The 24,543-nt window shown below is 43.4% G+C and overlaps 1 protein-coding gene across 1 annotated transcript in view; it reads right to left on the reverse strand.

The window, feature by feature from the left end:
- iglon5 (IgLON family member 5) overlaps positions 1 to 18,623 on the reverse strand; it is an 88,317-nt gene extending 69,694 nt beyond the window's left edge. The window contains exon 1 of the mRNA XM_046399884.1: positions 17,885 to 18,623. Coding sequence (XP_046255840.1) covers positions 17,885 to 17,945 — 61 coding nt within the window. The 5' untranslated portion in view covers positions 17,946 to 18,623. The remainder of the gene's footprint in view (positions 1 to 17,884) is intronic.
- Positions 18,624 to 24,543: the final 5,920 nt, after the last annotated feature.

Below are 24,543 nucleotides of genomic sequence, written 5' to 3' on the forward strand. Positions count from 1 at the left end.
GTAGTCAATGTGCTGCCTCCCTGCATGCTAGAGCTCCCATGGAGTCGCTAACCAACTCATTTTCCGCACTAGAAAGAATCGCAAAGTCTTTGTTGGCGAACTGAGAGACCGGAGACAGAGCAAAGGAGAAGTAGGTACATATAAACAGCAAGGGGAGACTGAGGTTGAGGGCAAGAAGGGAAAAAAAATGAAGGAAAGAAGTGATGGATTGAAAAGAAGGGGAGGGGCTGTTTGAAGTGAGATGAGATAGCGTGAGGTGGGGGGGTGGGGGAAGTTGGGGGGGGACTATGAGAAAGCGACACACTTTTCGGGCTTATTTACACGTAGCTGCCAGTATGACAGGTAATTTGGGCAAATTCTCCACAGAGCCTGCAGCAGACGGCGGGGGATAAAGACGAAAGGAGAGAGCAATAAGAGAGAAAAAAGGAAAGGGGGGAAAAGAGGGAGGGAAACGGCAGGGAGAAGCACCGAGGGGGGACGTGCGCAGACTACCTGACACGGCCGGAGTTGGGTCTGAGTGCAAGACAGCAAATGGGTTTCCAGATTCCAATCAGAGGAGAGGGCTGGGACGGGAGGTGGGGGTGAAGAGATGGAAGGAGGAGGGTGAAACAGGGGCGGATGTCATGCTGTTGACAGAGTCTGATCATTTTATTTATCTGCAGCAAGGAAAAGATATCAAAAGCACTTTTTAATTCAATTTCTCTTTTCCTGTTGAAGATGTAAAATCAAGCACAAGGCAGGAACGGATGAGGCAAAAGAAAGGAGGAAAAAAAACATATCCAGATCACCCGATTTATTCAGGCTCTGATTTATTCACTTGTTTGTCTAACTTGTGCTTCGTGTGTATGTGTGTGTGTGCATCTGTCTGAAGGCAGGTGTGCGTTCCTCTCAGTGCACTTCACGTTGGGGCGAAGCAAGCCTGTTAAGACTGTATTTATAGAAAGCTCTTGTTTTGTTCAGCGCATGGCTGTCTGTCAGTGCTCAGAGCCAATTAGAAAACACTTGTTAATGGAGCAGGCGCTCCCCATCCCACTACCGTGTGTGTGTGTGTGACGACTTTATTCTCCCTCGCAGTGACAGCAACGGAGGTGTGGACGACAGTAACAGAGATAACGATGAAGGAGATAACGAGGTGTTTGTCCCTGTGGGTGGAGGTCCCCTCAGGCGGTTGGGGGGGCACACACTGCACTGAACCCTCTGTTGGCATCCACTTCCTGTGGTGACTCATGCTTCACAGGGGGAGGAGCGCTTACCCTGCGTTGACCTTTTAACCCTGCATCCTTCTGTGCTCAGAGCCTCAAGCATCACAGACGTGACCCGTACTTCCCTTGTCACACACATACACACAGCCATGAAATCATGCTGCACACACACACACACACACGATAACTCCAGTGACCATGCACGACATCCCCTCTGATATCAGTCCTTCTGACAGGATTATGGATTCACACTGAGGATAGTCCTGGTTAACAAATATACACACTGCAGATACACACACACACACACACACACACATACACATGTGCATGAGCACATGCATGTACAAACACACTCATTCCGCGGCTTGTGCCTCTGTCATACACCCCAAACAGCTCCATGCAGAGCAGTATGCCCAGTGCTGCACAGTAATCTCACAGTTTATGACACAGTGGGAATGGAAGAGCAACAGAAGTCCAGCACATAAAAACGGAGAGATGGAGAAAAAGTGAACAAAAAAGAAATGGGGAGCAGATGGGTTGACTGAGCAACACCCAAAGGCACAGAAAGAGACTTCATGAGAAAAACTGAGAAAGACATACACTGGGGTAGATGAAGAAGAGAATGGCAAAAAAAAAGAAAAAAAAAGTCAGGACAGATGTCCACATCTGGAGGGGGCTGCAGATTCCAGAGGACATGTTCAGGGTGGAGGGGGAAGTGAGGCTGTGGGGGGGTGATGAGTTGAAGAATGAGTGCAATGAAATAGAATCAAAGACAGTTAGAGAAAGGATTACCTCCTTTGCTTCAGTGGAGTATGTAATTGTGTTAAAAAAAAACAAAACAAAACAAAAAAAACCCACTGTGACTCGCTGTGACAACATAACACAATTGTGCCACAGAGAGCCGAGTATGATGCTGGGAATTAGCAGCAGTGATAAAGATGGAGATAACAGTGAGAAGATGGGGAGGAAAGATTGGGCTGATTATCAGTGTTGATGATAACAGTGTTGGTGGTTATCATAATGAAGGTGGTGAGGATCAAACGTGGCATAATGTCTTGATGATATGACAAAATAAAGAAGAAAAAAAAAGATGACTTGATTAAAATTGCTACTGATGCCAGTGATGATAGTGGTATTTTGTCGGCACAATTTTAATCACAGAGATTCCAGATTTTACATATTCTTTCATAATTCAGTATAGCAGGAAGGTTGTTTTGCTTTTTTTCCCCTGCATTTTAGAATGTAATCCCCCCACATGACTTCATGAATATTCAACCACCAATACTGCCTTGGGGTATAAACACTGGTGTCACTCACTGGCTTTTATTTTAAATCTAGGATGACTGCTAACCCTAAAAATTAAATCAGGTCTGCATGGCCTTTTTATACCTACAGAAGTGAATTATTTTTGATTTAATTAACTTTAAGCCGTTAAGCTCGTCCACCCTCTTTTGCCTCAGTTGGTGAAGGTCCCACCTAAGCATCCGGTGGCCCATACTGATGAGTTGTCCAGTGTGTATACTGTAGGCTGAGGCTGAGGTAACCAGCATTCATCAAGGCCAGGACAGGAGTGGAAGAGCAGAAAAATGAATATCAGCAATACAGGTTTCACAGAAGTTCTGTGTATGATTTTTTTGGCCAAGAGACAAAAAGGTGTTTGAATTTTCAAGCTGATGCCATCTAGTGGTCATATCCAGAAGAATTGCCTGAGTGTATTACAGGCCGAGTAGAGGAATGATCTTCCCTCAGGTCCCTTACAGGATGAATATTGCAGCGTGTTGTCTGGATTGGGGATATTAAGTGTTGTAAGCGAGGATGAACTGGTGTCTGATTACGTCTAGGTCATGTTGGATGGTTATTTGATCCTCATACATGTAGAAAATCAAATTCTACTGCATATAAACCTGTTTTCACAAACAGGAGCTACAGCAGTGAAGCTGAGGGAGGGCTGAGTCAGACAACATTTATAAATGGTTTGTGGGCTACCACACTAAAACCTCAGGTTTGACTTTATGACCATTGACATCTTGTGTTTTTTTTTGTTTTGTTTTGTTTTGGAGCCAGAAGTAACCATACTTGGATGAGAGGGAGGGGCTGCACATATACCCTGATTGGCTAGGACTAAGGATTGACCATCATGCTGAAGTGAAGAAGATTTGAAACTGGTGACTGATACCATAAACTCACTGGGACACTGTGACTGAGTTAAAAAAATTAAAGTGATTAGTACAGTCATTTCCTCATAAGCTTACATGCAGTCAGTCTTCTTATTGCACCCAGTGGAGTCGCCCCCTGCTGGTCATTGGAAAGAAAGTTTTTAATGTATCTACTTTTTGAATGTTTTTATGTGTTTTACAGTATATATTTATGCATATATACAATAAGTTGTATTCCTTCCAGATCCACGATGTTATCAGCTGTACTTAACTGAAAATATCCACATGGATATGCAGGATCATACACAGACTGGCGAGCTATGAAAATTATTTTTTATTATTTTAATGTCAAAATTTGCATACAGATTTTGAATACACATGTACCAACCTTATTATGTTGTTTCGCTACCTCAAACTGGAAGCTCGGTATGAAGTACTGCACTTACGTAAACAAAGCTTTGATTAACTGGTCTTTACTCTGACCCCAATCTTAGAAAAGCCCAGATATGCCCTAACTCTGCGTTGCTTTACACAGGTAATGTATGGCAAGGTCATCCGTCAATCCTGTGTAATTAACTGGGTGGCCTGAAAATGCGCCTTTAGGATAAAATTAACCCGTGCTAGCCTAACAAGGCTGTGCAAACACGGGCTAAAGACACCAGCAAATACACATCTGTGACTAGAGTGAGTGGAAGAGCAGAGAGGAAAATCCATTTCATGAATATTAGATTTCATTATGAGGGTGAAAAACAGCTTTGCTGTGGATCATTCTTTAATGACCCAAAGTCCACATGCATGAATCTTTTAGTAGTGGCTGTCTGTTTGATATGGGAGAAGGAAAAAGAGAAAAAAAAGAGAGGGGAGAGCTGTTTCCCTGGTGGGTTCTGACAGACCATAAGATGAGACTAGGGTTGAGCACTTGGGTCATGGACTCTGGCAATCTTTTGGACAGGTAGGTCATCCTGTTGCAGACACATAAAAAGGCCTGGTGGGGATTCAGTTCTTGCACACACTTGTTGCAGGTATTCATATTTATGAGAACCTGCAAAAGAGTAGATTTAAGGTCCAGGTATAATATTTGTGTCAAATCTTATGGGAATGGTGTTTTTCCTTTCTTTGATACAGACTGGGTTTATTTCGTTGTTCAGAGTTTGTTTTCAGTATGAGAGAAAATGCTTGCAGCTCAGAGTCTGTCCTCTTCCCCTCACTCATCCTCACCGTTTGGCCAGGAGGTCAGACTCCCCACTTTACTCCTCTACTCTCTCAAGTCACTCCGCCATCCATTCAGTTTGGTTTATCACTTGCAATTTACAAGCAACTCACCTTTCTGGCCATGGGCGATTTTTGCATTGACCCAGCTTTTTGAATGTGTGACACAGCTGTGTCTGTTGGTCTGATTTGTATTCAGCTCATATTCAACACCCGGATATTTTCCTTGTGTCTTATTTTGGAAATATAGGGCTGTCATATTCAATGCATTTAGTCCTAAAATATTTTTATTTTCACTCGAGCAAATTCTCCTTCAGTCAATCAGTGATTCAGGTTGACATTACGATGAGTAACTGCAAGGAACACTGGTGAGAAATGGAAATGAAGCTAACATGCCAGCGAACATTATGCAATATTAGTCAGTGCAGCATTGCTGAGTTCATTTGTCATGTTTAGTTATGTTGTGACTTCTCTCAGCTCAAATCACGATTTAGTGGTTATAGCAAAGAGGAAAAAATTCAGCAATGCAACCCAGAATATCTGAAATGGCAATATACGTGAGATCAAAAGTCAAGTGTGTCCACAAGATGAAAAGCTGAAAGCTGAAAAATTAAACATATTATTCATCTTGTGTAATTACAGCACACACACCACATTGGTATTGCTTTATTTATTTTTTTCCCTGCAGTTCGAGGGAAAGCAACTGTTCCCTGATTATGGAGCTACTTAAAATCAGCAGCTTCAACCGAAGATACAGGTGGAGTAACACAGGCATGAAATGAATGTGGCAAACAACCTGGCAGAGCTAATAAATAAAACAACAAACCACAGCCAGACACAGCCCTCCATATGGTGTTCTTCAGTCTCAACCAACTCTGTCTGGCTCACCCGTCCTTTGTGCAAAGCACAGTCCATCCCAGGAGTGGCCTTACCCTTTCCAGCCCAGCCAATTAACTCCAGTAATGCAGCATTCCTCTCACCTACCACTTCCTTACATGCAGGAGCAATTACAGGTGCTGAGTCCTCTTGACCTTCTTTCTCACAGGATTCATTCACCAGGATCCATTCAATGTCACCATGAAATCAGTGGTTTGTAACATTTTGTCCATGGCCACCTGAGCGTTTGTCTATGAAACTATTTACAAATGAAAAATAATATTTATGCAGCTTTTGGAATGGCAAATTGTCCTTGCTAAATAGTCCTTGTCACTGCCAACTGCCTCTTTTGTCCTGGGGAAGGGGTAGATAACGGGCCTCCTGCAATACACATAGAATCCTCACTGGCTTCCCGTCACTAGCATTAAAATACACTACAGAGACAAAAGTATTTGGACACACCTCTTTATTATTGAATTAAGGGGTGGTATGGGGCTTTTATTCAGCTAAGCCTCTTAATTCTATTGAAGGCGAATATTCAGCACACCAAGACATTTTGGACAATGCTATGCTTCCAACTTTGGGGCAACAGTTTGGGGAAGGAACTTTTCTACTCCAGCAGGACTGTGCCCCAGTGCACAAAGCAAAGCTCCATAAAGACATGGTTGGATGAGTTTTAATGTGGAAGAACTTGACTGGCCCACACAGAGTCCTGACCTCAACCCCATCCAACACCTTTGGGATGAACTGGAACGGAGATTGTGAGCCAGGCCTTTTGGACCATCATCAGGCCCTGACTTCACAAATGCTCTACTGCATGAATGGGCACAAATTCCCACAGAAACACTCCAACATCTTCTGAAAAGCCTTCCCAAAAGAGTGGAAGCTGTTAGAGCTGCAAAGCTGTCTGTGTATTTAGAATGTGATGTCATTAAAATCCCCGTTGGTGTAATGGTCAGATGTCCCAATACTTTTGTCTATATAGTGTGTACGTTCAAAGGCGCACACAGTCAAGTTGGATTAAGTGCAATCAGGGCTCAGAAATCACTGAATGTTTTCACATTCTTTAACACTGGGAAAATCAACATATTACTAGTTGTTAGCAAAATGAATCAGTAAATTAGACATGTGTGAGCTAGCAGCTTTGTGTTTGCTACTGGTGGAACTGGATCACAACAATGTGTCATGACAACGCGTTACTATTGTGTGCAAAATTTTGTTGAACAAAAAACAACGCAAATGTAATTAAAACTAAGAAAATGAAAAGGTTTTGAAAAAGTTTAAAAAGTTGTTTTAGGGTTTGTCGGGTGAAGCGAAGTGAACACATTTTACTTACTATACAGAAACGTTTCCGCACATTTGCCATCGTTGTAAAATCAGAAGCCACGTTGATGTTAGTGATGTTAGCTTGTCCTCATCTGCTGTGAATATACCATTTTAATAGACTATTGGATGGTTAACAAAAGTGGCATGAATGAAGTTATTCATATCTGCACACACTCCCATTAAACTTGTTTCAAAGGGAGTGTGTTGCAGGGGACACCACAGCAGGGGATTTGCAGCTTGTGAAGATGTGGTCTTCCCCACGTAATCGGGACAGACACCGACGGTTGACAACTATGATTTGGTGGTACATTTTATGACATACCGTATGTCCATAAACCTTTCGGCACCAAGTTGCCCCAGAATAAGCAAACAGATGGCCTTAGGTTGTGCACTCGTGTTGTTAAGTGTGAGCTGAGTGCAGGAAGTAGCAACGGGTGAGTGGGCACAGTTGGAAGGCCAGGGGGGTCCCTGTGGCTCGGCACCAAAGCATAGCTTATAGAACATAAACTGGCTGGGTTTTACATTAAGATAAACGCAGCACTACTGTAATGCAATTCTATCCACTTCCATGTTTGACTGTGTAATTGCTGTCCTCTGAATTGAAATGTTGCACTTTCAAAGACACAGTATTTCAAAGCAATTCAGTCTATATGGCTTGTCAACTGGTGTTGTGCCATCTTTGCTTTCAGCCTGCAGAGCACACTTGTATGAAAGAAAATCTCTGCTCATTTAGAAGTCCCTGCTTTAAGAAAAAAATTCTCGGCTACATCACACTACACTGTCAAAATGCTGACAACGGACATCTATATACTTGAGAATAAAGGCATCGTCGTGATAAAGGGAGCCGAAATGAGGCGTTAAATGGCAGGCGCTGGCTAAAGAGTTTTTTATTCAGTGCATGATATCAAACATATTTGCTTGAGTGCATCATACTCAGCTCTCCATACCAAATTTTCAGGACAAAACATTTTAAATCAAATACAATCCATTACACATGTGGCATGAAATAATTGAACCTTAAGGCAAGTCCTCTCCTGCTATAGTCATAACTCTTCACATTAATTCACCACAGAAAAAAATGGGACGGGGAAAAAAAAAAGAAATCTAATTAAAGGGAAATCAATAGCACCAGCAAAATTCCTTCCAACATTTTTTGTATTTGTAAATGCTTCGCAGGACTGAATGGAAATTGTTTGATCAAACTTTTCACACTGTAGTTGCTCAGCTGCGATTCTTCTTCGCTCTTTCCTCATCTGTCCTCGCAACAAAACAAAACAAAACAAACAAAAAATCTTAATAGAAGCCCACTGTCAATAAGGCTTGATCATGATGGATTCAAGAGAGGATCAATGGCGTCGGCCTGATTGAGAAAACACCTGCACTGTCTGCCCCACATTTGTCATGTCTGATTTCGCTGCCTCCCTGCACTATACAGATCAATTCTGATTACAGCTGTCAAACCTGAAATAACAAACAAAGGTAACTGCAGGTTTGAAAAAGCAGATATTTACGATAAATAGGCCAACATGAAGCTTAATAACAGATTCTGAATGAGATAGTTTATCTTCTGTGGTTCTGATATCGTGTGATTTAAATCTTCACTGCAGTTTGTCTTCCACTGACGTGTGAAACAAACTCCAACCTTATCACGTTTTTATTTCATATTGATGGCCTCTTGTTACACCATCAGTCTTAATAATTTTAATAAAAAAAAATATATATTTTTTTTTTACAAGCATATTTATTGTGGATTTTATGTTTTTAAAGTAGAACCTAAATCAACAAGTTCAACTCTATAATGTCAGTCCTTCCAATACTTCCTATCGTGTCTCAAAGCACAGCGGCTGTTGTTGGCAGGTATGGAGATCAACTTGTCAGCAAAAATATGTTGTATTAGAGTACTGTTGCCCAACATTAAGCAGCTAATTGCCCTTTTCTGACACCTTCATTATTTCTTAATGGAACTAGAGGTCTGCTGGCCAGAGAAAGGTCACATCGATACAGTCGGTAACCCCGTGATGAGCGAGCGTGATGTTTTGCTGCCGTGAAAACATGATCTCACAGTCATTTCTAAAGGGAGATTTGCTAAAATGTTTGTTTATATTTTTATGCGCTCCGTCTATTTTTCCAGCATTATATTTGACCAGCTAGGAGAGAGCAACTAAGAGTGAACAGCACCTCAGCAATAACAGAATGGAGAGGAATTTTAATTGGAAATTTGGGTTGTATCTCAGGAATGATATGCATTTTAATGAGTACAATTTGGCCAATTCCTTCGTGTTTAGTGCTGCTTTAACACAAAGGGAATGAGAAAAAGTAATTGACCCAAGTGTTTTTCAAGTGAACCACAGCCATGAAATGTATAAAGAAAAATATTTTTGATCAGAATTTGGAAATCACTCTGGCACCCCAGGAATGACATTACACAACAGATTAGATAGCAGCATTCAAACACATCACTCGATGAATAAATGACTGAAATGTGATTGAGGCACAATTTGAAAGCACACTATACCCCGGAGATGTCTTAAATAATGTCTGAGTCGAATATTGTACTCACAACCGCCCCCATGCAGGTCCAGGCGCTAATGGAATTTCACTCACTGCATAACAAAAACTGGGAAGAGCAGCACAGGCTTTTAGTGTTATCCATGCACACATCTAATTAGTGAAATATCATAATACAATAACACTGCAGCGTCTTCTCCCAAACCCAATTAATGGCCTATTGCAATACAAATGTTTGATGAAATCTCACCTAACAGCCCAATTACCACAAGAGCATCACAAATATGATATTTTGTTCAAAAAATATTCCTGTGATCTCTCACTTGAGAACATGCGATGCAATTTTTCTTATCATGCAATACCCAGAGGATGTGGAGAATCAAAATCCTTCAAGACACCGAGGAGCATTTCCTGTAAGTCCTTTTATGGGCTGTCGCAGCCAAAGTCTTACCGTCAGGATGTTGCTCTAATATGGACTTTTTTACAGGAAAATCCCACCGGCACTTTCACAGCTGGAGCTGGAGCCACGTGGCGGCCTTAGACCACAGGAGAATCACGGCGTATCTCAAAATCACAGCATAAGCTCTGGGTGTCAGGCAACGACTGTGCCAATCACTGACTACAACCAGGCATCATTATGGTTTGTTCTCCTAATTATCTAGTCTTCCAAATAGCAAGTGAAACATGTAATATTAGAATTTGATTGCTGTGTATGCAAGCAATTTAAAAATGTCTAAACATAATATATTATGTAAGCCGTGGATTCTTGACAAGCTTCAAACCACTTATTATGATGTGGGCACACTACATGAGCATCTTATTAGAGGTGTGCTGCCTCGCTGGAATGACTCCCTAACCAGTGGCATATCACATTAGCACCAGCTCCCCAATGCCGCAGTATCACACAACAAGTGACCCTGAAACAATTTTACGACTCCCACTCATAGCACCCAAACACAGTTTTCATTGGCAGGATAAACCTGCCACGCTTATTCCACCTAGTCATCTGCCAGTAAAATCAATCCATCTCGATCACTGCCTGTTGCGGGTCTTTGAATCCCTCCTCCCCTTCTTCCCTCACACCATCTGTCTCTCTTCCATTGCTTCCTCCCAGCAGCCCTCCTTCAATCATTTTTTCATAACTCCTCCATCTCTACAGCCTGTCCACCCTCACAAGATCCCTCTGCCCTATCCCCCTCCACCCCACACACACATACACTACTGCTCACTCTCTGTATTAAACATACATACCACACTACACACGCTGCATGTAATGTGTTTTGTCTGTGTGCAAATCTCAGGCCAGGTGTCGGAAATCAGCCAGTGATTATAGAAAGGTGGCATCGATGCTGGCCCCACTTGATTCTCAGCAACACGTTAGCTGTCTCAGCTGCTGACCGGCTCATTATCATTTAGAACTGCTCGCTGCACAAACTACACACCCACACGGTCTGTTGCTAACTCCTGACAGGAATTAGAATTATGTGAAAGTCAAGATGAGAGATATTCCTACAGTCACTATTATGTGGTGCAAAAGTCCGGGGACCCAGCCTCTTGTATGCCTTTTTTTTTGGTTCCCATAGGACACAATGTTGGTATGTGGTGCTCATTAGCACGCCCTGTGTTTCTTCTCCACCCCTCACTCATGCCTCCTCTCTCTCTCTGTCTATTAAAGTCTGGGACACAATTATCCCCATTCTCTGTCTCTCTCTTTCACGTTCCATCCCTCTCCCTCTCACTGTGAATGAGAGTCTGGAACACAATTACCCCTGTTCTCCCTCTCTCTGTTTCTTGCACTTTATCCATCCCTCCCTCTCTCCTGCTCTCTCTCTCTCTCCACCTCTTATGGCTTCAGGAGAAGTCTGTGAAGGGAGCAGCTGCTGAAATATTTATTGATCTGTTTTCCACAGTTTTATTTATTTCCCTCTCTTCCCTCTTGCCCTGCCTTCCCCTCTGCACGGGCCTAGAAACACCTCCAGCACCATGAGATGTCAGAGGCAGCGGAGGGGCTGAAAATCCACAACATGAAACCATTATTTAGCATTTGTTGCACCCAGTAGTTTTACCTGTGTAAACAAAACAAAAGGAGTGAGTGTGGGATGAAGGCAAATGTGAGCGCAACTGTGGCGTCGGCTACAGCAGGGGGAGATGCGGCGCAGATTGAGCCGTGAGACAGGTGGATTGTTTGGGGTATTCTGATGCCGGTATCTGCCGCAGGGGGTTGTTGACAGGAAACACCTGGGTGAGGTCCTTTGTTTGACAGTGTAAAGGAAATTGTGCACAACTGTAGGCTATTGAAGTACTAGTAGTCATGGCAACAATGCCGGGAGCAATTATAATTACAATGGTAGGACTGTGAGTACTGAACTATGGATTGACTGATGAATCTGACGTTATTGCTGCGTAATTAAAGGGCTTCGTTCAGTAAATATCAGCGCAGTTGACTGGGAGTTTTAAGGTTATTCCGACGGCGAGAAATTCAGTAGTCGTTTGAAACTAATGTTTTTCTCCAGCCCTCTGTTGTAGCACGAATGATTAAACTTACACACACACACACACATGCGGGAGGGTTCACACACATAAACACATGAACACACTGAGACAAGAAACACACACACACACAAAGCTCAGCCCCATCACCAGCCATGGCCTGTATTAGTGCCTAAGCCTTTTCCATTGATTTGCCGGCGAGCTCCTTGTCTTTTGGTAATGAGGACAGGGAGAGAAGCGGGACCCTCGTCCCTGCCGGCTCCCATAGGACAAGCCGCCTGCACTAATCTGAATTGTGTTTCCAATGATGCTAACTCCCTGGCACAAAAAAGACTAGAAGGAAAAGGAATAGAGGCAAGAAAATCACACAGCGCTCTCTCTGCCTCTAACAGTATTCAGTCCTCTTAAATGTGTAACATCTGCACATCACCAAACAACAAAACATCTCTTTTTCTCCCTCTCTCTCCTTCCCTGCAGACAGCTCAATCTGCAGTGTGGACTGAAGCCTTGAAAACCAGAGAGAAGAAAATTGCGCTGTGCTGAAACTTATTCGATTTTCTCTATTAAGAGCACGACTGAATCGAGATCAGTGAGACTTTTTAAGGTCTATACTGATGTATGTGCACATACATGTACTGTACATGTACTGTATACATGTGTGTGTCAGAGGCGTATGAAGGTGTGCATGTGTATGAAGATCCCTGGGCTTTCCATCGATTTTTCATTCGCATCTCTAGCAGGGAAACTGTTGTAGTTCATCTTCCCAGTGGCCCGAATAAAGAAGCCGTTCTACAGTGTATGCATGCATACGTTTATTTCTCTGAGAAAGTGTGTGTGTGTGTGTGTGTGTGTGTGTGTGTGCACGTGTGTGGGCGGTGGTTGAGTTGAGTACACGAGCCACCACTTATTCCTGCTTCTACAGCCACTCTGCTCCCTCTTGAATGATCCTTCCCCTGCACTAAATAAAACATAGCCCTCTTTCATTTGTTACACTGAGAACCCATAGCTAATGTTCATATTCACACCTGGACCAACACTGGTCTTTAAGGTGGGACTGGGACACTGGGAGAGCGAGGGGAGGTTGTAACAAAGCGAATTACTAGAGTAATTAAACACAGTATAACTACCTGTCCCAAGCTGAAAGAAGTCCTAGTTTTTTTCCATTACACTGAGCTCCATATATTATAACTGTAATTATAATTGCAAACAAGCCTCACTGTAATCATTATTTATGACACTGACACTATGTGTAATTGCCAACCCCTCGAAACCAATGTGAGGCCCAGTGAAGTGTTTATCAGAACCGACAGGAGGAATCTCAAGGGCAGCGAGGTGGTGCCGCACTCGCCTATCGTCTGCAGCAACACTGTGAAAACCAACCTCAAAGGATTTGAACCTCTGACCTCCCGGTCCTCGCCCTGGTCAGATAGCTGCTAACACTATGAGATGCACAATTCAGCTTCAGCCCAGCAGGTCACAGGGTCACCAGCTCAGGGGTTATTCATCTCTGTCTAGTCTGTAATTGGAAATGCTGCCAAACCCGCATAGTGAGGGTATGATAATGAATACAACTCAACATTTCTCTCTGTTCTGGTCATTATGTATTGCGACTAATACCTGCCATCCCTTAAAGAGCCTGAGCTGCCTCCTTTAGGGTGGAGGTTAAGACTCTCCAAAGCTCAAACAGTTCTTTTTAGTATGTGCAATAAGTTTGCTTAATTCCCTGTCTTACAGCATTCTGCTCTTACCTGTTTGCATTGATTTTTACAAACTTGCTTTTACTTATTGTCATTCTGAGTTCCTCCTTCAAAACCACTTTTCACTAACGAACAAGCCTGCATATCCCCCATGAGACGATAAAACCGAACTGAACCAGATGTATTTCAGTAGTTCTCGATGTGGATCCTTAACATCATGAAATGCCATAAAAATAGTGTCAGTGGTTGCTACGTATGACATGATCATCAGTGAGTGGTGTTCTATTAGGTCTTACATAGCCAAAAGTATCCAGACACACCTCTTTGAGGGGCTACTTTTCAGAGGTTGGGCTCAGCTCCTTATTTCCAGTGAAGGGAAACCTTAATGCTTCAAACCAGGTTTTGGAATGGCAAGTTGTCCTTGCCAAATAGTTCTTTTCACTGCCAACTGCCTCTTTTGTCCTGTGGAAGGGGTAGATAATGGATCTCTGGTAATACACATGGATTCTTCACTGGCTTCCCATCAGTAGCATTAAAATACACTATAGAGACAAAAGTATTTGGACACACCTCTTTATTAGTGAATTCAGGTGCGGTACGGGGCTGGTCTTCAGCTAAGCCTCTTAATTTCAGTGAAGGGGAATCTTAATGCTTCAGCATACCAAGACATTTTGGACAATGCTATGCTTCCAATTTTGTGACAACAGTTTGGGGAAGAACCTATTCTATTCCAGCCTGACTGTGCCCCGGTGCACAAAGCAAAGCTCCATAAAGACATTTATCCAACACATTTTAAGATGAACTGGAACAAAGATTGACCTTTTGGTCCAACATCGGTGTCTGACCTCACAAATGCTCTGCTGCACGAATTTGCAGAAATTCCAACAGAAACACTCCAAAGTCTCAAGGAAAGCCTTCCCAAAAGAGTGGAAGCTGTTATAGCAGTATACAGAATGTAATGTCATTAAAGTCCATGTCGGTGTAATGGTCAGGTCCCTGTGGTCCCAATACTTTTGTTTATTTAGTGAACTTCTTACTTTCTGATGATTTTTCCATAACAGCACTTGTTAATGTTGCTTCACTGGAATTTATCAAAAAAATCAATCAAAATTAAAACATGTTTCACAACTGTTGTCCAGTGTACCACTTTACTCTTAAAATTAATCTTCCATACAACATTAAACTAAGCTATCTGTCTTCCAATACAGCACCTGTCTCTGTCAGTGACAGGTGGAGACGAGACAGTTCTAAAGGCACCGTCCTGTCTCCACTGAGTGTGAGGAATAGGTCCATTGGAAGATGATGGTTCCACAGGACCACAGGTCACCACACAGCAACAAGAGAAACAGTGAAGTGAAACCTAAGGGAAAACATTCGGACCGCAGGCCCACTCCAGGCTGGTTTATCCTCCAATCCATGTCCCTGAGGCTGCAGGCCCTCTCACTCCAACACTTCCAGATGAATAAAAACCTGCCAAAATGGCAGAGCATTTCTAAGCCAAACATGAAGAACAACAGCACACAGAAACCATAGATTTCAAAGGGAGGGAGAAAAAGCAGAGGCCCCTCCAGAATAGGAGCGCAAGGCATCTGTTGATGCTGGCATCTCCCTTCCCCTCATCTCCAAGCCAAGAGTGGTGATCCAGTCAAGTGTGTGTGTGTGTGTGTGTAAGGGGGGGAGGTAGCTACATGCTAACACGTGCAATGTGCACTGACCTCGCTTGGCCCCCATATGTTGCTGCAACAAGAAGGATGGTGGGCTACAAAGCGACCCCTCCTGTTTTCACCTGTGTTCCTGCCACGTACGCTTCCTCTTACCAGATCCTCCATCACAGCAGCGCATATTGATAGGAAGACCCATCTGTTGAACAGTTTGAACACGGGTGCCATATTTCTAAAGTATGTGGTACAGTGTGAAAGTGGGGTTTCCTGCCATATTAGCATTAATGGATAGCTGTAAGGTGGAAATCAGGTTTCCTGAACGTGTAAAAATAGTAAAATGGTATCCATTGATATATATAACCTTGAACGTCCTCTGCTGTGACCTAATGTACCACCGTAAGCAGAAGCAATTTCTCTTGTCAGCTTCACTTTTCACTGAATCAATGACGGCATTATTCTCATTATCAGATCTTGCTGGTTTCTGTCATAACAGAAATCCTTTTAGCTGAGGGTAAATGGTTTAATTTCGTGTGGAGGTGTCTCTCTCTCTGTGTGTGCGTGTGTGTGGGTGGGTGTGTGTGGATACATCCACAGCCTTATTGTACCATCATTGAGAAATCGGCAAAGTCTTAGAGAGTCTGGTCTCATAGATGAAACAGGTTTTCATTAATCACTCAGCTCGTGTGTAGGAAATGTGTAGATATTTTAGTGCGTGTGTAAGTGTGTACTTGGCCATCCACCTTTCTAGAATTATGGTTCTCAGACATTTTAAGTGGAAGAAAAGGAAGAATAGCTGAGAACGAGAAGGGCGTGATGGCATGCCAGGACCTGGCCATCACACCCACGGAGTGGTTTGTGCGTTCACGTGCCGAGCCAGTGGGAAACCTTTGAAAAGCCTTGTGTTTTGCAGCATAGAAAAAAGGCCTTTTTAAATCTGGTTGGCCTGCCATCGTATGTGTCTGAAACACATTTTACTATCTGTTTCTGAGGGTATTAAAGAGAAAATGGCACTGTCTCTTAATAAATATTTGCCATCATAACGTGAAGGGTGCTAATCTTTCAACAGACAAAAATACCCTGATGATATAGATGAATAAAATACCGTTCAGTCATTCTGAGGAATGTGTCTTATACATCATCAACTTGCCAAAGAAAACTAACACACAGTCTGCTAAAACAGTGGTGGTGAAGCATTTATGCATCCTCATACCACACTGGCCCAACTTTAAGGGCCAAAGATAAAAAGGATTATTCCACTGCTGCATGATTTATCAAGCAGCGGACAGTGCCCTTTTAACAGTCATGTTCCTCCTTTATAATACATGCTCTCTTCCTTAAAAGACGGACGTGTTGTGGACCTACAGCATCTCTGAGCAGCGGGCGGGATCCCTCTCCGAGATGAATCTGATTCACATGTGCTGCAATGTGCACAACTCACATCAATATCCAATCATTCCTCAGCTGTGGCGTACATGATTGGTCACACCTTCACATCCCAAAAACCCACAGGTTACAAATTGAGAGGGCTGAAAGCCGAAATGAGACTCAGTATGGTTGCAGGGTTGGTTTGTGTGGTGCTGAGCCCATTGTGTTTGTGTGCGTCCTGCAGGGCTGTCCGTCTGCTCTCTGCCTGGAGTGGAGAAGGGGCTTGCTGTGGCAAGCCAACCATGACCAGCTGGGCTCTCCTGCCCACAAGGAGCTCAGGAGCAGGGGCTATAGCCCGTCTGCATCTGCAGGTTGTTAACCTCACATCTTATTGCACTGACACATCAATTATTGTTATTAAGGGCCGGAGTAATTTATTTATATACTGATTTCCCCCAGGATGAGGGCTGGACTAATAGATCCAGAGGTGTGTGTTTGTGTGTGTGTCTGTGTGTTCATGCTAGATGGGCAGGGGGAAATTAGAATACATGTGAGAACACACAACTAATATGTGGTGGGACATCCCATGACATAGTGAGAATATTAGAAGATAGCATGATGAAAAATGCAAGACTGTTTTAAATATAACTTGGTGAGCGTTCCCTGTGGACAACAGCAACACTGTTGGTGTTATTCATAATGAAGCGGTTTAAAATGACACCTGGATCTTCTGTTATCTCAGCACTGTGGAAGGTTTTAACTACGGGAATTTTTGAGCAAATGAAGCGTCTGCTTTGATGAGCTGACCTTGAGTTTGAAGACAGAACAAAACACTGTTCTCTCCTGAGCTTCTCTGCATTGCTTCTACCCGTACTTGTGTTCTCCCCCACCCACCCGACGACGACCACCACCACCCCCTCCCCTTGCACTGGTAGTGCGTCATGTGCGTGGGATACCAGGTCATTCATGTCACGTAAAGGAATGTTCACAGACGGCTGGGGATGGGGGTCTCTATTTTTTTGTCATAGTAAAAACCTTAACATGCATCACTCGTTGCTTACACCGAACCACGAGGTTGGCTTGGAGATGAACCTGGCGCTGCGCTCACATGCACGCGCTCGTGCGCATAGCCATGTGCGTGCGCGCACGCACACACACACACTCGCACAGCACCACCCCTCCCTCTACATTCGTTTATATCCGTGCGTGAGCAAATGGGAAACCGGAGCGCAGTGGCACAGCAGACACTCGTGATTCACGGGCAGGTAGATTCCGCGCTCCTCGTCATTAGTATTCACCTCCACAAGCGTTTTCACTAAATGAAAAATACATGCGTAGAGGCGCAGCAGCACAGAACCGTCAGCACATCGCTAAAGTAGCTCCAAAGAACTTACCTTTCGACAGCAGAACCAGGATCAAACCAGCAAACGCGTTCCGCAAGAGGGGGCAGCCCATGATGGAGTTCTGATTGATTTTCTGCTTGTTTGTGCAGCCTAATGCCTTGGTATTCCTCCTTTATGGTACCGCTGCGGGGATTCTGTGTACAAAAACGACCCAGTGAATGAATGTCAACAGCAATAGTCCAACGCTTTTACATGTGACGGGACGAAAACATCAGTCTTGTCCACTTGACTTTTCCCTTTGATGTCGGAGACGGAGACACGCAGGGTTGTTTGTCTTCTCCTGTGCAGCAGAATGTCTCAACCAGAAAAATATCAGAGCAGCAAAAGAAGAAAAAAACAACAAATATCCCATACACTTAGTTTGGCTCTCAGTGCCTTGACGGAAAGAGAAAATATTTAAGCAAATACAAGGGAAGAGACGCTAAAACTGAAACTGTCCAACGACTTAACAAATACATAAAAATGTTTGTTTGTCATAGAACGGGATGGAGTCTGTGCGTCTTGGCCAGTCGCAAGTCGTCACTTGAGCCTTAATTAGCCTGCTCCCGTATGTCTCTGTTGGTATGCAGCGCGTCTCGTCGCTCCGCACTCAGCGCGTCGCAGGGAGCAGCACTGAATGCGAGGCGCACAAGAAAGAGTCTGATTGACAGTTCAAGGAGAGTCTTTTCCCAATCACCGGCCCCAAGGAAGGAGGCGGGATTTACGATTGCACCGATGTCCCGCTCGGAGAGGCTGGCCAAGGAGCCTCGCCGGCCAATCGCAGACGCGCGCTGGGCGGGCAGAGCGCGAGGAGAAGCGCCGCGCGGTGATAATGCAATGTGATTTATAGCCAGTTCGGTGTTGCTGCAGTACTCAGAGAAAACAGTCCACGGGGGGACAGGCAGGCATGATAACTACAGGGACAGAGGTGGGGGCCGGGTGAGTGAGGGGCAGGTGGAGCCATATGGGCTCCGGTGCGCGGGTTTTTGGAGAATATTGATGTAAACAAAACATTGTGTTGCTTCTGGGCAGATGTTACAGTTGGCCCATTCAATTACTGAAGACGAATATTCTCAGGCCAGAGGAGGAGACGCCTGTAGGGGCAATGAGAAATTTGCCCACATGCATATAAGTTGTGGGCACTGTGAGTGGACTGGTGTCAGGTCAGATTGTAGCAGCACTGCGAAAAACACCACACACACACCATCTCAGGCAGTCACGCTGCTGACATAATGACGAGCAGCTTAAACCACATGGAGACATTTTATACTTATGCAGAAGTTCTAATGGCCATTTATAGGCACATTAGTCTCTTAGAATGCACTGCATTCTGTACTGCTAAAAGTGTGTGCAGTTTCTTAGTAGTGGAGATCTAATTTTCTATGAAAGGCCATTCACATGGTGAGCTAATCATCTTGCATGAAAGCTCGTCATCTGAGACAGAAACTGGATCTTAAACAGGAAGTGGCGAAACTCCCAGAAAACTTGTTTGTGAAATTTATGCACACTTCCTGACCATTTGGTATTTATTACAGGCATATTGCATCAGATCAGTGGACCTCCTCGGTCAGAAACACAACACTCGATTCATGCAGCGTCCATTGGGTCCAGTTTATTCAGTATTTACTGCATGCCTGAAATGATTATTTCCATATTAGCTGATGTATTGTTCCATTTTTGACTGATACACTTATTTCTTTGTTCCCTGAATAACCAATTAATGCTGCATTGCTGCTGAGTGCACAAGTAATAAAGAACTGCTTGTTGATTTATGGTGTTCGGACAGAATTACAATAAATAAATTTGGGGATTAATTGACTGCATATCTGCTTCAGATGAAAGACGAAGAAAGATGAACAGCCAAGCACCAAGGAAACACAGGACTGATTAATGAGTCAGCTAATCAAAGCCCAGAATTAGTTACTTACAGTGTGTGATTTGTTTGTAAAGATTTATTATTTACTATTAATTAAATTTGACTCAGTGGAATGAATCAGTCATATTATTATGTTAACCACACGCTTACTGGACCACAGCTTTTGAATGCTACCTGATTTTTTTGTTTGTTTGTTTGTTTTTTTAGCTAACTAATTATTTATCATTTTAACCAATGAGAATGCTGATGATATGAATAAGAAATAAAGAATAGATCTAATCTTGGTCCTGAGAGGAAACCCCATTCAACACGGCTTATACACCCTTAACCGTATGCTAATGTTTGTACAAAACAATTAAGCCAGTATGGTACAGCGTTCATCTAATCAGCTTGTCTTCCTCCTACTCTTGGTTTGGACATACTGTATTTACGCTGAGATGCCACAGGGCAGCTAATGTACAGCTTTCACATTGGCATAGAAACATTTTCCCTGCATGATTGCTAAAAAGACATGTTGTGTATGCTATTTCAAAGCTTCATTAATCATGACTGCAATCAGTAATTCAGATGGATTTCCACATACTCATGGATTTTTGTTTATGACCTGTCACAAGTTGTAGTTTGTTTGCACTCTCTTGTTCCACATAATTCAATGAAAGTAGAAACGAAAAAAGATTTGCATTTCGACTCAGATTTTACAAAGCCAATTAGCCTCAGACGTCGTCAGCTGCCATCATACTGTCTGACATGCTGATCGCAGTGCAAGCGGGCTGAGGCAGAGGAGTGTTTCTTCATTTTGGCAAGACTGATGTGCATCGGCATAAAGAAATGGTGCTGCATTTTGCATTGTGATTCAAAGGCAAAAAACACGTTTGCACATGTAGCTGCACAATCAACACGTGTACGCATTATTGCAATGTCACTATGCAGAAATGAAGTCACAGAAGTAAGAATGGGCAAGAGCCAATTATTATCTCTTCATCTCTTCTGACTGCTCATTTTAGAGTCATTTTAGTCATTAAGCCTGGTGTGGTGTTTTCAAAATGTCATTGATTTAGTTTATTAATGTAATTCTTTGATCGAAAAGCATTATTGTCTCGATGTTTGATTTTTGTCCATTAGGGCTTTAATATGAGCATCATGCTGGACTTAGTGGCTCCTGGAGACTTGGAAGCCTCACAGAAACTCACTAAGATGGCCTCCAGAGACTGACAGTGGATCCTCACTACATGCAGGAGAAATGATGGAGAGGTCAAAGTGAGAAAGTAAAAAAAATAAATAAAAAGAACAGAAATTAGTAAAGGTGAGTAGACAATATTAGAAAAGTATATATATATATGTTAAGGTTATGAATCAGAGTGTGCGTGCTCGCTCAGTAATTTCACATCTTGGCTAATGCAAAAGACAAGTTGAGGTGAGCGGCTCCGTACTGGAAGGATGTTTAAATAGGAACGGCGTTTAAATGGACAGCACTTTAAGTTTGTTCAGAGGAAATGGTGCAGTAATGTAGAGCAAGACGAGCCAGAGAAAACTTAGCTTAAAGCTTTTTTCTCTGAGCTCCTCTCAGGCCTTCTTACTCACGGAAGAGTGGGAGACTTTTTTTCTGAAGAGGAAAGACCTCATCATCTTCGGAGGTAACACTAATTAGAGTAGTCATCTTCTAGCTCTGACCTTTTGTAGATTTTCTGTTTTTCCCTTCAGTCTTTAATTTCCGTGTGAAGTGAAGGTTCTAATAGCTGCAGCAGCCAGTTATTATAACTAATGTTTGACTTAATAATCCCAATGATTTCTACAAAAATGTTACACGCTCATTATCTCTGTGTTTCATGACTTCAGTGAGTGACATTTCTTGTAGCACGTCTTGTGCTGCGCTAACAGGCTGGGTGCTGTCGTGGTGCAGTTATAGCAAAATACGACAAAAACGTCAATCCTCTTCCTCCCCCGAACACGAGGAGAAATCTCAGAGTCACAGTGGTCAGGGCTGTCTGATGTATGATGGGGTCGGGATGCATATAAGAGTGTGGCTGACTGGCCACAAAGCCACTGAGTGCATCATTACTCATCAAGAGGAGGAACAGAGAGGTTAGTGTGATAGATTGTAGCTTAGCCGCACTTTGCAGCAAAGCCTGTAAGATGCATTCTCATTCTAGCATGCTTGCATACACCAATCAGCCACAACATTTATACAGGTGAAGTGAATACCATTAATCATCTGTTTACAGTCTTTGCCCCCCCCCCCCATGGCGACGGCTCTTCCCATCAGCATCAGCCTTCCCCCAGCTGGACAATGTTCCTCATCACTCTTTGAAAACAGCTCGGGAATGTCACAAGGGCCGTAACTACGGCCTGCAGACTCCCCAGACCCCAACCTGACTGAGAAACTATGGGATGGACCGGAATAAGCCGAATCCACCTGTGCCCCTTCCTCTGACAGGCCAGAGCTGTTTTGGCAGCACAGAAGGGACCCACATATAATATCAAGCAGTTAGTTTTAATGTTGTGGCTAATCAGTGTATGTTTGTATGTATAAGGTTAAAATCAAGTGTGCAATAAAGAAGATATATGCCAGGGCCTCTGTACCTATCAACCACAGTCAGAATCGGTGAGACACTATGAAGGCCTGTGCTGAAATGACTGTAATTTCACACCCAATTAATAGAGTGTAAAGCAGACTCGTATTATAATGTCAGATGTTGGCACCTTGACTGTAAGGACAAACACAGAAGGACACCTCGCCGAGCTTGTTTGAAGAGCAGGGCAGTTTATGCAAACACATCTGACTTGGAGTATGTCTGACTGGGGGAACCTGTCCCTGAAGTGTCTGCTGTAGAGCTACCAGTTGGGCTGAGACACCCCATCAGCCTGCTTAGTATGGTAATGTATGGAGATGCGGGCATGGGCCCTTTTTCCCTCTTTCCCCTTGCTCCGTCTTTAAGCCCCCCACATTAATTAGCATGGCAGAGGCGGCAGTCACTTGGTTGTAATCACTGTCCCTCGGAGAGCCCCACTGAGAAGGATTGAAGGAGAGAGGGACGGAGGGAGAGCGGGCGAGAGGCCTTTGGTCTCAAAAGGCTTGTCCTCTGAGTTATGCTTTCCCGAGAGGTGCAAGGAAGCAGAAAGACGGGGAGGGAAAAGTAAGAGAGGAAGATACCGAAGGAAGGAAAAGAAAAGAAGAAGCTGGAGAGGAAATTGTGATGCGAGGTCCCCTGTTCCTGCTGAAATGGAGGACTGTGGAGGAAAGGAGAAGAGAATTGGATGGCAGATTCATGTAGGGGATTATGGATGGAGATTGAGAGTTGGATGGGTGGGGAAAAAAAGGATAAGGAGATGGGGGTGGTTGGAATGTTTGATCCACATGAAGAAGATGAGAAGGGGGAAAAAAGGAGTGGTGGGTAAGGAGAAAATGACAGAGAGCTCACCTTGTTGGAATTTGTTTTTCAGCCTCTGTAAACTTTCCAAACTGAGAGAAAAAAGTCAGGAAAGAACAGGCCTTGCATTTTCTAATTCAGCAAAATTGATTTATTAACCATAGCCTATTAATTTGGCTCGTTTCCACCCGTGATACAACCCTAGCTGTTATCGCCTCACAAGTTGATGTTGTTACATCCACTTTAAGCACACAATTGTTTTCGCCGCTGATTGCTGCTGCCGCGACACGCCACGCTTGTAAAGTACCTTGAAATTGAAGAAGTGCATCTGAATCTGAAGAGGAGATGACAAAGAGAGGCTGCCAAGAAATGGTGGAAGTGGAAAGAAGTCAAAGAAAAGGGAGAGAAGAAAAAGTCAAATACAGAAAAAGCCGAAGGTTTCTCCCTTTGAGGGTCAAATGTAAATGTTGTACTCCATCTTGGTCAAGGCTGCTAATTGCTTTAACCAAAGGATGAGTGTGTGGGTAAGTGTAAGTGTATGTGGGTGTGTGCAGGCATACGATGTGTTTCCCCATAGGCGGAGAATGATGGATAGTAAATGAATGATGAAACAGTGCAGGCAGAGTCACCTTTTAAGAAGCGAATGGAGCCTGAGCGCGTCAGAGAGTGCGGCCTTGAAGCCAGATCAAAGCCATGAGCCGAGCTGTAATAGATGATGGAATTTAATCATTTCTGCTGCCTAACGCTCTGTCTCTCCCCCCTCACTCTGTGTGTGTGTGTGTGTGTGTGTGTTTTATGGCTTTCGGGATGCAACTACCATTCTGTGTTAATTTTAATTTGTCACTCCGTCAAATTTTTCCATCATTGCAACACTTTTTACATGCAAGTCACTGACATGGGCTACTGAAGTACACAAAAAAACATCAGTATAATTACTGTATTAGCGCAGACTGATGTCAGATCGGTCGGTCGTGTTTCATGTCACATCAGTGCTTTAGTTAGCGTCTGCTGCTTGCCTTCTGGCCGTGAGGAGGCCTTTTGCTGCTGAGCTCCGTCGTTTTTCCCTCCATCCGGGAATAAGTGCTGCGTCTCACTCTGCAAACCATCCTTTACTAATTAAAAAATTCTTAATGATAGTACTTCAAGAGCACTCCTTATGCCATTAATCATCCACATATTCCATAGATCTTGAAACAAATGAGCAGCAAAAAAATTTTAAAAAACCCCAACTTTTCAGTGGTAGGAAGAAAAAAATGCTGGTGTGCTTCATTATCATCAAGAGTACTTCTGCATCCATTTGTATCTATAACTGTTGCTCTTTGAGCAGCAACTCATTAATCAATTATGCGTTTGTAGGGATTATTGAACTCTGACTCAGCCATGAGGCGACAGCAGGAGGGTCCACAACAGCAGTTTGGTTTAGATCA

The sequence above is a fragment of the Scatophagus argus genome, chromosome 9 (genome assembly GCF_020382885.2).
Source record: "Scatophagus argus isolate fScaArg1 chromosome 9, fScaArg1.pri, whole genome shotgun sequence".
Taxonomy (NCBI): Eukaryota; Metazoa; Chordata; class Actinopteri; family Scatophagidae; genus Scatophagus; species Scatophagus argus.